The 15,780-nt window shown below is 35.6% G+C and overlaps 1 protein-coding gene across 37 annotated transcripts in view; it reads right to left on the bottom strand.

Moving 5' to 3' along the window:
* TCF12 (transcription factor 12) overlaps positions 1-15,780 on the bottom strand; it is a 395,492-nt gene that overhangs the window by 111,391 nt on the left and 268,321 nt on the right. For all 37 annotated transcript variants that reach the window (XM_081510130.1, XM_081510129.1, XM_081510124.1 and 34 more), the window contains one exon: positions 10,344-10,408. In XM_081510130.1, the coding sequence (XP_081366256.1) occupies positions 10,344-10,408 (65 nt within the window). The remainder of the gene's footprint in view (positions 1-10,343; positions 10,409-15,780) is intronic.

Here is a 15,780-nt window from a genome sequence, read left to right on the forward strand (position 1 = left end):
ACCTGCAATGCAGGAGATGTGGGTTCAATCCCTGGGTTGGGAAGATCCCCTGGAGAAGGAAATGGCTAGCCCACTCCAGTATTCTTGCCTAGGAAATCTCATGGTCAGGAGAGCCTGGCAAGCTACAGTCCATGGCATTGCAGGCGTTGGACATGACTTAGCAACTAAAACAACAAAAGCAAATGAAATAAGTCAAGAATTGGAAGGGCTTCTCCCCTCAGTATTGATATACGGTGTTCCAGCACAATATATTAAAAAGAGAGGCTTCTTTTCTTACTGAATTGCTAGAGTGCTCTTATCAAACATCATTTTCCATATAGGTATGGGTCTCTTTTTGGACCCTATATTCTGTTCCGTGATCTATTTGTCAGTCTTTATATGAAAACTACATTATCTTGATTAGTATTGCTTTATAGGAAGTCTTAAAGCCAGGTAAAGTCGTTCCTCCTTTCTTCTCTTCAAAGACTATTCTGGCCCTTCTTAATCCTATACTTTTTTGAATCAACTTTTAAATAATCTTGTCAATATTTATAAGGAGCCTGCTGGGAGTCTGACTGGGATTGCATTAAATCTATTGCCCAGTGGAACTAAAATCTAAATGATATTGTCTTCCAATTCATAAACAAGGTATACTTATTTATTTAGATCTTCTTTGATTTCTATCAGCAATATTTTATAGCTTTTATTGCTGAAGGCTTATAATCTCCTGTTAAATTTATACCTCAGTATTTTATACTTTTTGATGTGACTATAAATAATACTGTTTTTTTAACTGAAGTATACTTGATTTACAATGTTATGCCAATCTCTGCTGTGTAACACAGTGACTCAGTTATACACATATACATTATGTTTTAAATATTCTTTTCCTTTATGGCTTATCACAGGATACTGAATATAGTTCCCTGAGCTATACATTAGGACCTTGCTGTTTATCTATTCTAAACGTAACAGTTTGCATCTATCAGCCCTAAGTTTCCAGTCCATCTCTTTCTCCCCCTCTCCTCCCCCTTGGCAATCACACTCTTCTCTTGTAAGTCTATTCCTGTTTCGTAAATAGGTTCATTTGTGTCATATTTTACATTCTCCATATAAGTGATATCATACGGTATTTGTCTCTTTCTGACGTACTTCACTTAGTATGATAATCTTTAGGTGCATCCATGTTGCTGCAAATGGCATTATTTCATTCTTTTTTATGGTTGAGTAGTATTCCATAAATATGAGGCACTTACTGCTATGAATACAGGGGTACATGTATCTTTCTGAATTATTGCTTTGTCCAAGTATATGCCCACAAGTGGGATTGCTGGATCATATGGTAATTCTATTTTTAGTTTTCTAAGGGACCTCCATTCTGTTTTCCATAGTTGCTGTATGGACTTATATTCCCACCAACATTTCCCTTTTCTCCACACCCGCTCCAGCATGTTATTTGTAGACTTTTTAATGCTGCTCATTCTGACCAGTGTGAGGTGGTACTTCACTGAAGCTCTAATTTGCATTCCTCTAATAATTAGTGACGTTGAGCATCTTTTCATGTGCCTAGTGGGCATCTGTAAGTCTTCTCTGGAGAAATGTGTGTTATGGTCTTCTGCCCATTTTTCAGTTGGGTTGTTTGTTTTTCTGTCATTGAGTTGTAAGAGCTGTTTGTATATTTTGGAGATTAAGCCCTTATGTGTCAGATCATTTGCAAATATTTTTCTCCCATTCCACAGGCTGTCTTTTCATTTTTTCTTATAGCTTCCTTTGATGCACAATGTGAGACAGCAAAAGAGACACACATGTATAGAAAAGTCTTTTGGACTCTGTGGGAGAGGGCGAGGGTGGGATGATGTGGGAGAATGGCACTGAAACATGTATATTATCATATGTGAAATGGATCGCCAGTCCAGGTTCGATGCATGAGACTGAGTGCTTGGGGCTGGTGCACTGGGATGACCCAGAGGGTTGGGATGGGGAAGGAAGTGGGAGGGGGGTTCAGGATGGGGAACACATGTACACCCGTGGTGGATCCATGTCAACGTATGGCAAAACCACTATAATATTGTAAAGTAATTAGCCTTCAATTAAAATAAATAAATTTATATATATAAAAAAAAGAAAAACAAGCCAAAAAAAAAAAAGCTTGTAAGTTTGATTAGGTCCCATTTTAAACAATACTGCGTTGATAGTTTCATTTTCTAATTGTTCACTGTTAGTATACAGAAATCTAATTGTTTTTTAGATTGGCTATGTAACCTGTGACTTAGCTAAAAGTACGTATCAGTTCTAGAAGTTTTCTTGATGATTCCTTATGACTTCTTATGTACACAGACATATGATCTGCCAATTCAGCTGAATTTATTCCTCTCCAATTTTTATCCATTTTCTTATTACACTGACTAGAATACAAAATCCAGGTAGTAAGAATAGAAATTCTTACCTTGTTCCTATCAGGAAGAAAACATTTAGTCTTTCACCTTTAAGCATGCTGTTACACTTAAAAGCTAGAGATCTTTCATGCAAGTCTTTTTATCAGACTGAGGAAGCAGCTATCTGTGCTTAGTTTCCTGAGAGGTTTTATTATGAATATTTGATTTTGTTGAATACTTTTCCTAAATCTTTCAAAATAGTTTTCTCCTTAATTCTGTTAATGTGCTGAACTACAATGACTGATTTTCAATGTTGATTTTCAACAATTAAGCTACTCTTTCACCACTAGTACATACACTGGTACATACATATGCATTCTGAGTACCAGGGTATTGTTCATCTTATAAAATGACGTGCAAAGTGTTCCCCTGTCATCTATTTTCTAAAACAGTTTTTTATGATTAGTACTAATTTTCCCCCTAAGCATTTGAAAGAATTCACCAATGAAACTATATGACCCTCAAACTTTTTCTGTAAAAAAAATTGGGATGAATTCACTTGCATTAATAGACATAGAGCTATTCAAACTCTTGCTTCATCTTGTCCCCTTTCAGTAAGTAATTTTTAAGAAATTTGCTTATTTCACTTAAGTTTCAAATTCATTAACATATTACCAACACTTCCTTATCATTCTTTTAATGTATATATGATCTACAGTGATAATCTCTCTGCCACTTCAGATACTGGTAACTGGCTGTTCTTTCCCCACCTCCCCGTCCCCCTTTAATTAGTCTAGCTAGGAGTTGTTTCATGGATCTTTTCAAATAACCAAATTTTGGCTTCGTTAGATTTTTCTATTATTTGTGTAATATTACACTGATTACTGTTCTTATTTGTACTGCATTCTCCCTTCTTTTTCTAACTTCAAAGGGCAGAACCTTAGGTCATGCACTGTAATCTTCTTGAATACAAGTATTCAGAGCTATACATTTTCTTCAAGGCACTGCTTTAATTGCATTAACAAATTTTGTTATCTTATTTCATTATAATTTAGTTAGGAATACGTTCTAAATTCCCTTCTGATTTCTTTTCAAAATCATGGGTTATTTAGACATGCCCATGTCTAAATGAAACAGCCTGTTTCACTTCCAAATATTTGGCATTTTTCTAGGTATCTTCAGTACAGTCGCTCAGTTGTTTCCAACTCTTTGCGACCCCATGAATTGCAGCACGCCAGGCCTCCCTGTCCATCACCAACACCCGGAGTCTACCCAAACCCACGTCCATCGAGTCGGTGATGCCATCCAGTCATCTCATCCTCTGTCGTCCCCTTCTCCTCCAGCCCCCAATCCTTCCCAGCATTAGGGTCTTTTCCAATGAGTCAACTCTTTGCATGAGGTGGCTAAAGTACTGGAGTTTCAGCTTCAACATCAGTCCTTCCAATGAACACCCAGGACTGATCTCCTTTTGGATGGACTGGTTGGATCCTGTTGCAGTCCAAGGGACTCTCTCAAGAGTCTTCTCCAACACCACAGTTCAAAAGCATCAATTATTCGGTGCTCAGCTTTCTTCACTGTCCAATTCTCACATCCATACATGACTACTGGAAAAACCATAGCCTTGACTAGATGGACCTTTGTTGGCAAAGTAATGTCTCGGCTTTTAAATATGCTATCTAGGTTGGTCATAACCTTCCTTCCAAGGAGTAAGAGTCTTTTAATTTCATGGCTGCAATAACCATCTGCAGTGATTTTGGAGCCCCCAAATATAAAGTCTGACATTGTTTCCAGTGTTTCCCCATCTATTTGCCATGAAATGATGGGACCGGATGCCATGATCTTAGTTTTCTGAATGTTGAGCTTTAAGCCAACTTTTTCACTCTCCTCTTTCACTTTCATCAAGAGGCTCTTTAGTTTTTCTTTGCTTTCTGCAATAAGGATGGTGTCATCCGCATGTCTGAGGTTATTGATATTTCTCCCGGCAGTCTTGATTCCAGCTTGTGCTTCCTCCAGCCCAGCGTTTTTCATAATGTACTCTGCATATAACTTAAATAAGTAGGGTGACAATATACAGCCTTGACGTACTCCTTTTCCTGTCTGGAACCAGTCTGTTGTTCCATGTCCAGTTTTAACTGTTGCTTCCTGACCTGCATACAGGTTTCTCAAGAAGCAGGTCAGATGGTCTGGTATTCCCATCTCTTTCAGAATTTTCCAGTTTATTGTGATCCACACAGTCAAAGGCTTTGGCATAGTCAATAAAGCAGAAATAAATGTTTTTCTGGTACTCTCTTGCTTTTTCGATGATCCAGCGGATGTTGCCAATTTGATCTCTGGTTCCTCTGCCTTTTCTAAAACCAGCTTGAACATCTGGAAGTTCACGGTTCACATATTGCTGAAGCCTGGCTTGGAGAATTTTGAGCATTACTTTACTAGCATGTGAGATGAGTGCAATTGTGTGGTAGTTCGAGCCTTCTTTGGCATTGCCTTTGTTTGGGATTGGAATGAAAACTGACCTTCTCTAGTCCTGTGGCCACTGCTGAGTTTTCCAGATTTGCTGGCATATTAAATGTAGCACTTTCCCAGCATCATCTTTCAGGATTTGAAATAGCTCAACTGGAATTCCATCACCTCCACTAGCTTTGTTCATAGTGATACTTTCTAAGGCCCACTTGACTTCACATTCCAGGATGTCTGGCTCTAGGTGAGTGATCACACCATCGTGATTATCTGGGTCGTGAAGATCTTTTTTGTGCAGTTCTTCTGTGTATTCTTACCACCTCTTCTGCTTCTGTTAGGTCCATACCATTTCTGTCCTTTATCGAGCCCGTCTTTGCATGAAGTGTTCCCTTGGTATCTCTAATTTTCTTGAAGAGATCTCTAGTCTAGGTATCTTACTGACTTCTAATTTAATTCTTTTGTGGTCAGAAAAAATACTTTGTATGATTTTAAACTTTTTCAATTTATTGACATTGATTTAAAGATCAGCATATGGTTTAATCCTGTCAAGTGTAACATCTACCCTTGAAAGGAATTTATATTCATCAGTTGCTGGGAACAGAATTTTATAAGTATCAATTAGGTCAAAGTAGTTTACAGTGGTTTATTTAGTTCTATGTCTTTACTAAGTTTCTGTCTACTTATTCTGTCACTGGCTGAGACAGAGGTATTCAAATCTTCAACTAGGATTATGAATCTCTCTTTAATTATACCAATTTTTGTTTCCTTCATTTTGAAGCTCTATTAGATGTATACACAGTTTATCATCATTTCTTTATGTATTGACTCTTATCATTTTATCATAATCAAATGTGGTATATAATGAGATTGACTATAATGGAAAAAAAAAATGGTAAAGAAGCAAATGGCATGGGTAAATTTCTAAATAACTTTTAACCGAGTTTTGAAAGTTAACTGCTATTTTTTCAAGGGTAAAATATCTTAACTCTGATGAAAATTAAATCTCTTGGGGAAAAAATACAAGACACTGTATCTTCTAGGCTGAGCACTTTGAGTAAATACTTGTTTAAGAGGAATCAATGACAAATAGTCATAATCATAAAAGGAATTTTTCATTTCATGGTGGCAGTTATTAAAAAATTATACCAATTGAGTTTTTCTTGACAGTTAATTTTTATAATTAATTTTTATTGGAATATAGTTGTATTTACAATCTTAGGTTGGTTTCAGGTATACAGCAAAGTGAATCAGTTATACATATACATATATCCACTCTTTTTTATATTCTTTTCCCATATAGGTCATTATGTAGTATTCTTTTCCCATATAGGTCATTATATAGTATACTATCCTATAGAGTACTATACAGTAAAGTATTCTATAGTATCTAGAGTATTCATTATACTCTATAGTATATAGAGTTCCCTATGCTAAGTAGGTCCTTATTAGTTATCTATATATAGTAGTGTGTATATCTCAATCCCAATCTCCCAATTTATTTCCCCCATACCTGTTAATAAAGATGTTGGCTTCCATGCTCTTTGTTAAATCAAAAAAAAAATTCAATTGTAGAATGATCTATCAATGTTTTCAGTAATACTGCAACACCAGTTTCCTTTTAATGGCTCATCAGTTATGCAATTGCCGTGAAGGTAATATGAGCAGACTCATTTCGCAACATATTATTACATCATCTTTACATGAAGTAAGGCCCATCGGGCACTATTAAATTAGCCTGAATTTTGCAGTATGTCAGCATCATTTTATGTACATTAATAGCAAAGTTAATGTTCCTTGGGGATTTTGTTGAGGAAAAACGGTTTCAAAGTGGTGTTTAGATATATTTTTGTAACCACTATTTATATTTTCCTCTATTATCATTGTATGGTTAAGATTATTATGTTGCTTATGAATAGGTGAGACAAAATGGCAGCCAACTATTTCCATGTATTTTTTTTAGTATTATAGTAAGTACTGTTTGAAATACAGGGTTTTTTTTTTTGAATGGGAGTGATATACTTTTTTAAACTCTTGAATTTTCTGAATTTACTACTTAGGCCTAAAATCAGCTGGTGTGATCCACAGTAATTTCTCCTAGCAACTGTAGCATAGTCAGAGCTAAGTAACAGTAATAAATAGCAAAGCCATTGTTCCATTCACAGTAAGGAAACCTTTTACTTAGAGATCTCCAGTCTTCACTGATGTTATTTACTCTTACTGCAATATTATCTTCTCTACTCTGTGCTCAATTTTGGGGTTTCTTTTTGGGGCTTAAGCATTGCTTCTGTGAATTCTTCAAAAACAAATCTTTTCCTGATTTTAATATCTATAAAACTTCCTGATACAGCAATATCATTATTTTATATATTCCCATAACCTCATTCTATTTTCCATGGGCCAGCCTGATCTCTCCAACACAGGATAATTATTAAACAATGATCTTGTAGTTCCTTTTTTAATACTCTCTATATGCTTACATTTGGGGTATACAGAGGAACTTGGGTTATCAAAGCATAATCCCCAGTTCATGGGAATTAAAATCACCTGAGGCACTATTAAAAATACAAGTTCTCAGGCCCTCCTCGTCTAAACAAATTAAAATGAGAGGGAAGTAAGGAATTCTACAGTATTAAGCATATGTTTAGAAGGCTTACCACTTGCTAAATGTATGGCTCTGAGGAAATTACAAAATATCTATGAAGAACACTCAATTTCTAACCTGCAAAAATGGATGCTGTTAAAAGAATTAAATGTGGGAGTTCTCTGGTCACCTAGTGATTAGGCTTTCACTGCCAAGCTGGCCTGGGTTCAATCCCTGGTTGGGGAACTACAGAAAAAAAAAAGAGGGGGCATTAAATGTGTAATTCAATGCCTGGTTTAGCTAGTGCTCAATAAATGGTAACAACTGTTATTAGAATGCTATGCATCTAGGTTTAAATAATTGTTTTTCATATGAGAATTAAATCTGGTATAAACACATTAATCATTGGTAAAAAGTTAAGATTCATTTTTGCAAAATTGGAGAATTACATAAATGGAGCTAACCATTGATTCTAACTAAATAGCGATACCTTTGCCAAGGGAGTATAAAAAAAATGTAAGTGAAAACTCATTAATATAAGCATTAACAATAATTTAATAGCTGTAGTTTCAAAGAGCTTACAATAGTTTTTATTCTCAAGTTTACAAGTAGTGTTAACATTAGACAAATGGTTCTCAATCTTCTTGGTCTCTTAAAAATAATATTAAAGACTCAGAATAGCTGTTTTTGGTGGGTTTTATGAATTGAAAACATTTTAAAAGGTACATTCATTCTGCAAAATATTTTCATTTTCAAGTGCATGCAGTTTAGCCTTCCGAGACTTACATACATGGGGAAAAAATCGCTAATTCTGTTTTCCAAATGAAGTCAATGCAGAGATTGGATTTAAGGTTAAATGACTTGTCTTAGAACCACAGGTCAGTAACTCACAGAGATGAGACTTGAACCTAGGTAATCTCATTCTGAATGGCACAACTATGGGATAGTTACTAAATGAAGTGTATCAGGAAGATCTCCTGGAGAAGGGAATGGCAAACCACTCCAGTATTCTTGCCTGGAGAATTACATGGACAGAGGAGCTTGGCGGGCTACAAACCACCGGTCTCAAATAGTTGCACACAACTGAACGACTTAACATTTTCACTTTACTTTTTATTGTCACTGTGACAGTTAAGTGCCCATGTCTAAAGTTAAGGTGGGTCTTATGAAAGGCATGCAGACAGCAGAAAACACTTAAATGTATTCTGCCTTTCCTTTGGTATGCTTTTTGGCTTGATTCTGATTGGGAATCTGCAGGCAAACTGTGTATTTAGGATTCTCACTGTAAAGATGTGGGGAAAAATGCAGAGGAAATGGCCATTAGTAGAAATGCAACATGTTAAGGAATATGAAGAGTTGAAAGAACATTTCCAAGTCAAAGAGACTGGAGGAAACTCTAAAAATGGTTTCACTGCAGATTTGCAAGGAGGTCTTTCCAAGAAATTGCCCTCAGCAGGAAACCCTCTGTGTCTTGTCACTTTAGCAAAGCTACATTATAACTAGCAAAGCTATATTATAACTACCCATAAACCAGGCACCTGCCATGGTCTGCTTATCTCTGGCCCAAGCAGTTTTCAAATCTTTTGATCATATAATACCTTCCCTCACCTGCTGGTTCTTTCCACAGATCAATGATGACGAAATGAAGAATAAGTAACAGATGACCATCAGACCTCCTCCCTAGCTTCCCCTTTAGTAATCTCATGGACAAACTGTATGAACAAACTTGTGAACAGGATAACACCTAAGGGACTTCCCTGGCAGTACAGTGGTTAAGACTCCATGCTCCCCTTGCAGAGGGCAGGTGTTTGACTCCTGGTCAGGGAATTAATATTTCACATGATGTCCTGTGACCAAAAAAAAAAAAAAGACTGCCTCTAAAGAAAGATCACAAGAAGTCGACAAGACTACATGCAGTGGGGAATGGCAATGACTCTGATTCCTCATCTCAATGATTAACTGAAATTAATTCCACCCCTCCCCTTGCCGTTTCCCCCCTTTATAAACCGTCATGGTTGAGCAGCATCTTCAGAATTGGTTTTGGCAGGGGGATTCAAGTCTGCCTTCTCCCCAGATTGTCAACTTTCTGATCAAAAGCAACTTTCCTTTCTACCAACACCTGCTCCTCAGGTATTGATTTTCAAGTAGCAAACAGCCGGACCTGAGTTTAGTAACAGATTATGATGAAAATACTTCCAACATTAGTAAGTTTAACATAAGACAGTCAAGCCTCACAGAGCAATTTCATGTTCTTCTTGTAGTTTACCAGCAACACTGTTCTTTTTATGAGGAAATAAATAGACATCATTTTCAGAAATCAGTATTTTGGAAGATGGTAGGAAGGTAACTGGTACTTTGCCTCCAGTTAAAATGGAGGTGAGTTATGAAATTCTTTTGACAATAGAGAAATACAGTTTGGTGAACCACGGAATGGAAACCATTTCAAACAGAGGAGCAGAAAGAAAATATTTAATTACTAAAACCCCGCTACATTTAGTCACAAATTAATTGCATAAAAAGGGTGAAATAAACTGGATAAATTTCCACCTCCTCTGTTAACGTCTTTATTTCCATGTTAAGAAATTATCTCTTTGGATGTCTTGCATACAGGGTTATCTTTACCAATTGACTAAATACCATATATATGTGTTAGTACACTGTATTGGTGTTTTTCTTCCTGGCTTACTTCACTCTGTATAATAGGCTCCAGTTTCATCCACCTTATTGGAACTGATTCAAATGTATTCTTTTTAATGGCTGAGTAATATTCCATTGTGAGGGATGGGATGGGGAGGGAGGTGGAAGGGGGGTTCTGGAAGGGGAAAACATGTACACCCATTGTGGATTCATATTAATGTATGGCAAAACAAATACAACACTGTAAAGTTAAAAAAAAAAAGAAAAAGAAAAAAAAAGAAATTATCTCATTGATTTTGTATTTATTAACTTACTTGACAGCCTGGTAATCCAGTATCTCTGCTGTACAGGGAAAATGAGCCTCTCTCTGATGTTTTTCCTATAAAACACAGAAAGTAACTTTATATAAAAATCTTCATTGATTGACACACAATCAATTCAACTTCTAGACCATTTATGAGAACAAATGATAAACAAGAATATCAAATCCAATAAACAAAATCTGAATAGCTTACTGATGTTTCAGTCATGTGACAAAACAAAACAAAAAAATTCTAAAGAATGGATATCTATACAGCCAACAGTATGATCCATATACCTACAAGTAAGCATAACGTTTTTCCATACTTGCTTCAGATTCAACATCTTCCCCCTCTCTCTCCAAAATTAAAACAGTATTGATATAGCTCACATCTTACCCCAGACTCAAAGGTAACCACTACCATAAAATTGGTATATGATTCCCACGTATATTTTGAATTTATTAGCATATATTCATGTACTCAAATAATACACATTACTATTTGTGTTTAATACATTTAAACAGATGGGATTACATGGTATATAACATGAGATATACATTAAAGATAAGACATCTAGTTCACTCATTTTTGCTGCTATAAAATGCCCCAATATACAAATAAAAAGCACAGTTGATCTATTTTCCTACTGAAAAACAGAAAAATAGTTTCACCTTTTCTGTTGTTATCATGAAGAGTGCTTAAACAAATATCCTTGTACATATTGTATACACACAGACGAGTTTCTCAGGATAGACAGAGAAGTGGTACTGCTGGATTAAAGGATGAACACTTTCAACTATGCATTACCTTTCTCTGAAGTTGTCATGCCAATGTATACCCTTCCCAGAAAAGAATAAGAATTCCTGTTGGGATTATATTTGCAGTTCCAAAGCTGATGGCCAAGTGTCAGGAATGGTATAGGTTAGCTCTAGAGGGAGAGCAGATGTCCCAAAGTGCTGACAACTGACAGCAGTGCTAATTTGCTTTTCAATACATAAGAGCTTAGTAGGTTTAGTAAAGTGAATTTTAAATTAGCATATAGTTTTAAACTAAACAGTCTCTCACAAATAGACACACTGCTTAAAAAGATTTCTGCAAGGATCACAATTTGATGTTAATATCAAAGATGGCGATACAAATAAATAATAATAATGGAAGAGCTAATTCTTTTTCTCTGTTTCAAAGCAAAAAAAAAAATGAAATCTGACAAGTTACCCAAAATATTTAAAGTTACTGAGGCTATATGAACTTCACCATAACTGTACACTACACAATGAGATATTGGCTTGTGATTATATAAAACTACAGTTTATTAACTAAAAAAAAAACTCCACACATAGATGACATGCTCAAAATTGTTTACTGATATGGTACACAATTTTTAACAAGAGATGTATGTATTAATATTTAATCATTTTCACTGATGTATGCATGCTACTGACATACTCAACTGGCCAACTGATGTAGAAATCTTACAACTCTGAACTTGGCATCTACTGAACCTTTAGATACACCAAACAATTCCTGTAATTACAAAGCAAGTTATTAGAAAACACTTTAATAATTAAGGATATAATTTCTGAGCCCATTAGAATATGTCTTAAGAAGCACTTACTGTTTACTACTGATGAAGTACCTATTACAGGTGAAGCAATGCCAACACATAAAAATTACGTGATTTATGAAAACAGGTTAATTAATGTGGTTTATTTGCCTCATTCTCACCACCAAGTAATATGCTCTATATAAAGAATTTTAATTGGCAAAATATACATATGAAACTAAAAACAAAAACATTTGTAACTCTTTAAATATATCTTTTACAAGTAAAACTGCTTATACAAGTCAAAATAATATCTTGCAGTTTTGGATTCTACATTTCAACTCTTGTAACCCGCTTCACAAAATTCTTAAAGGATTATACATTTTCAAGTCTGACACACACCCTTTCCTGTTGAACCAAGATGATGTCATATACCTAGCAGGACAGAACTGGGAGACAATAACATTTTAAACCAATACCATAAAGTTTAAAAAAAAAGACTGTTCCAATGACTTGTCATTCATGACAATACTCTATCAACTTATTATTAGTTGAAATATTCACTAAGTCCTTTTTACCTTGGAAATTCTTCCTTAAACATTATTTCAAACAAACAGTAAAGACTTAAAACTAAACAACAACTATTATACTTTCACTCAACTGTACTAGTAAGGAATTTTTTGTTTTAATTGTTGAGGTGGAGTGAGAGATCATATTAGGTCTTATTTTTAAATAAAGTACAGATTTCAAATGCAATCTTAATATCTGTGTGGAAGCTACCCATTAGATAAAGACTGTTTAAAAAAAATGTCAAGTTTAAAAATTTACTTCCTATACCTATTTGAATTTCTAAACTTCTTCCTTTCACAGAGGATATTCAAACCAGAGAGAATGAAAGTCATTTAATATTAGCTCATAACATTTCAAAGTAAAGCTTCCTCTGAAATGGAAAGTTGAGAGCTTGTTTTTAAAATGACACTTATCCTATTCAAATGAGATTCAAAATGTAAATACATTTTTAGTTCACCTTTAACTTGTTAGAACTATTTATTTCTTAGGGACTTTAGAAATCTGGGTACTCCTGAAATATAATAACACATATCATGTCTGAGATTTAAAAGACAATAATCTTTAATTCTTACAAAATTGCTTTTCACAAGAACACTCTTCAAGAAGTAAAATGAATCCTATGTCTTTTTATTTTATCTTAGATGTCTGATAAAGAACAAAAACTTCTGAATACAATTTAAGAACTACTAGTAACATATGTCTCATTTCCTTTGAAACACCTATTAAAAAATATTACAAAAATTTTAGTGAGATATTCTAGTAGAGGGGTTTTATTTGCGTGTGGGTATGTATGAACCATGGGCCTCTTTGGCAGAACTACTCTTCTTCTTTTTTTTTTTAAATAACGCCACTCTTCTCACTGGTTTTTTTTTTTTCTTATACATAGTCTGTTTATTATTTTTTTAATTTATTTATTTTAATTGGAGGCTAATTACTTTACAATATTATAGTGGTTTTGCCATACATTAACATGAATCAGCCACGGGTGTACATGTGTTCCCCATCCGGAACCCAGAACTACTCTTCAGAATAATGTTTTTAAAAGTACAAACCAAGATATGTACTATTATAAAGTAACCTAATAAGTTATTAAAATATTAAACAAATGTGCTGCATAGTAATGCCTTATTATTAACACATTAAGTGCAAGATCTAGAAGTAGGCCTATTAACAATGATAATTTCTAATCACAAATGACAATTTAAGATACCTGCAACAACTATATTATGCTATGAGAATATCTGTCCTATTGGTGACAAAAATCATAAATACTATCAGGTCTGTTTTGCTACCCTCATTCAAAATTTAAGGAAATGCTAAATTTCACTTGGAGACTGGGAAAATAACAATTATTTTCCTGTCCAAGTTCACTGATTTTGCTTCCATTTTGAGAGTCTCTGGACTCACTTTAAGAACCCCAACACTAGCGGAAGAGAAACATATAATTGAAAGATATACATTTATATATATATTTGTATATCAAGCCCAACATGTACTTCATAAATATTTTGTGTGCAAAAGCTTTTTATTTAGACTTGCACAGTGTATTATACATTAATCAGCCTCAGTCTTTTCTGACCCCAAACAGAAATGTTCAAGACATGACAGAAGATTTTGAATAATTTGGAGAGGATTTATAACTACTGTTCAAGAAAAAGCAAATTACTGATTCAAGAAATTATTTTACCCAGGTGTTTGTGAAAGATATATAAACTATTAGAAACAGTCATTAATGTAACAAATTTTCTTGGATTAAAAAAGCAAAAATTCTAAGTCATCTTGTTCCCTAGGAATAACATACATGTTTTAACAGCAAGTTGAAACTCTCCACTGCTCGCCTAAACTCCAGAAACACAAACTAATGTTAATATTAGTATATAAAGAACTCTTCAAAACATCGTTTCACCTACATTCTTTTGGCACAGGACATAATCAGCAGTCAAGCTGAGGCTGAGAACTGACAGGCAAGTTTACCTTCCCATTCCTCCCCAACCCAAACACAAATATTCAGGAGTTGACTAGATAGAAGAATCTGAGTTTGATAAATTCCATCAAACATTTATGGGTTAGTCACTCTGAGAGATGGTGGTATAAGATGAAGAGCCAAGCCTGTGCCGTTAATAGGTGTCAGCAAGCAGAAAAACTTATAGCCTATCTGGATGAAAAACAAGTTTCACAATTAAGGTCAGGTGTCTTGAGGTCCAGATCCAAAACACACTGTGGGTAGCTCTAGAGGAGTGGACAGAGAATTGTCTGGGGCTGACACAATCCATAAGGCCTACTGAACAAGGAAGGAGAGTCATATTCAAACCTGAATGAAGTAATAGACACTGTCTGGTAATACTCAGTGCTTCCCTGATGGCTCAGTTGGTAAAGAATCTGCCTGCAATGCAGGAGACCCAGGTTCAATTCCTGGGTTGGGAAGACCCGCTGGAGAAGGGATAGGCTACCCACTCCAGTATTGTTGGGCTTCCATTGTGGCTCAGCTGGTAAAGAATCCACCTGCAATGAGGGAGCCAACTGGAGGAGGGCATGGCAACCCACTCCATTATTCTTGCCAGGAAAATCTCATGGACAGAGGAGCCTGGAGGGCTACAGCCCACAGGGTCACAAAGAGTCGGACACGGCGGAAGTGATTCAGCATGCATAGTCACACTAAAAGTAGAGATGAAATCACCCACCCATTTCACAGAAAGATCTTCTGAGCACAGAAGAAGGGTCTTTTGAGCAGGTGGCTCAATACAGCCTTTTAGGCAAGTGACTTTCAAACAAAAGGGGTCTGGGAAATAAGCTGTACTTTGCCCTACATAAGCGTTGTCAGATTGGTTTTCATTTAGACCCAGATCACGCTATCCGGAGGCTGTGAGAACAATCAGTCTCAAGGATAAAAGTGATATGCACTGATTGAGACAAGTCCATCAAACACCTTAGTAAACTCAAAGGGCAGAGTTGAACACTTTTCCTTTACTGAAGGGCTAAAGAATGAAAATCTAGCTAGTCTTGGGAGTTTCTAGTGTGGTGAGAACCAAATATAAAGAGAGGGCCCCATCTTTCATTGTACAGACAGCTCACTGATTTTTTTTCAAAAGCAATTAAAAGCTGTTTCCCCCTAATCAGCAAAAGAGAAAAAAGAAAAAAGGAGTAGAAAGGCAAGGACTGAAAACACAAAACAGCAAAGAGAAAAGGAAACGTAAAAAGACACAACAAAAGAGAAACAAGGAAATGTGCCTTCCTCTACACCTCTGCTAAGTCACTTCAGTCGTGTCCGACTCTGTGCGACCCCATAGACAGCAGCCCACCAGGCTCTGCCGTCCCTGGGATTCTCCAGGCAAGAAT

Source organism: Giraffa tippelskirchi, chromosome 7 (assembly GCF_054371585.1).
Source record: "Giraffa tippelskirchi isolate mGirTip1 chromosome 7, T2T-mGirTip1v1.2.pri, whole genome shotgun sequence".
NCBI classification, from domain to species: domain Eukaryota; kingdom Metazoa; phylum Chordata; class Mammalia; order Artiodactyla; family Giraffidae; genus Giraffa; species Giraffa tippelskirchi.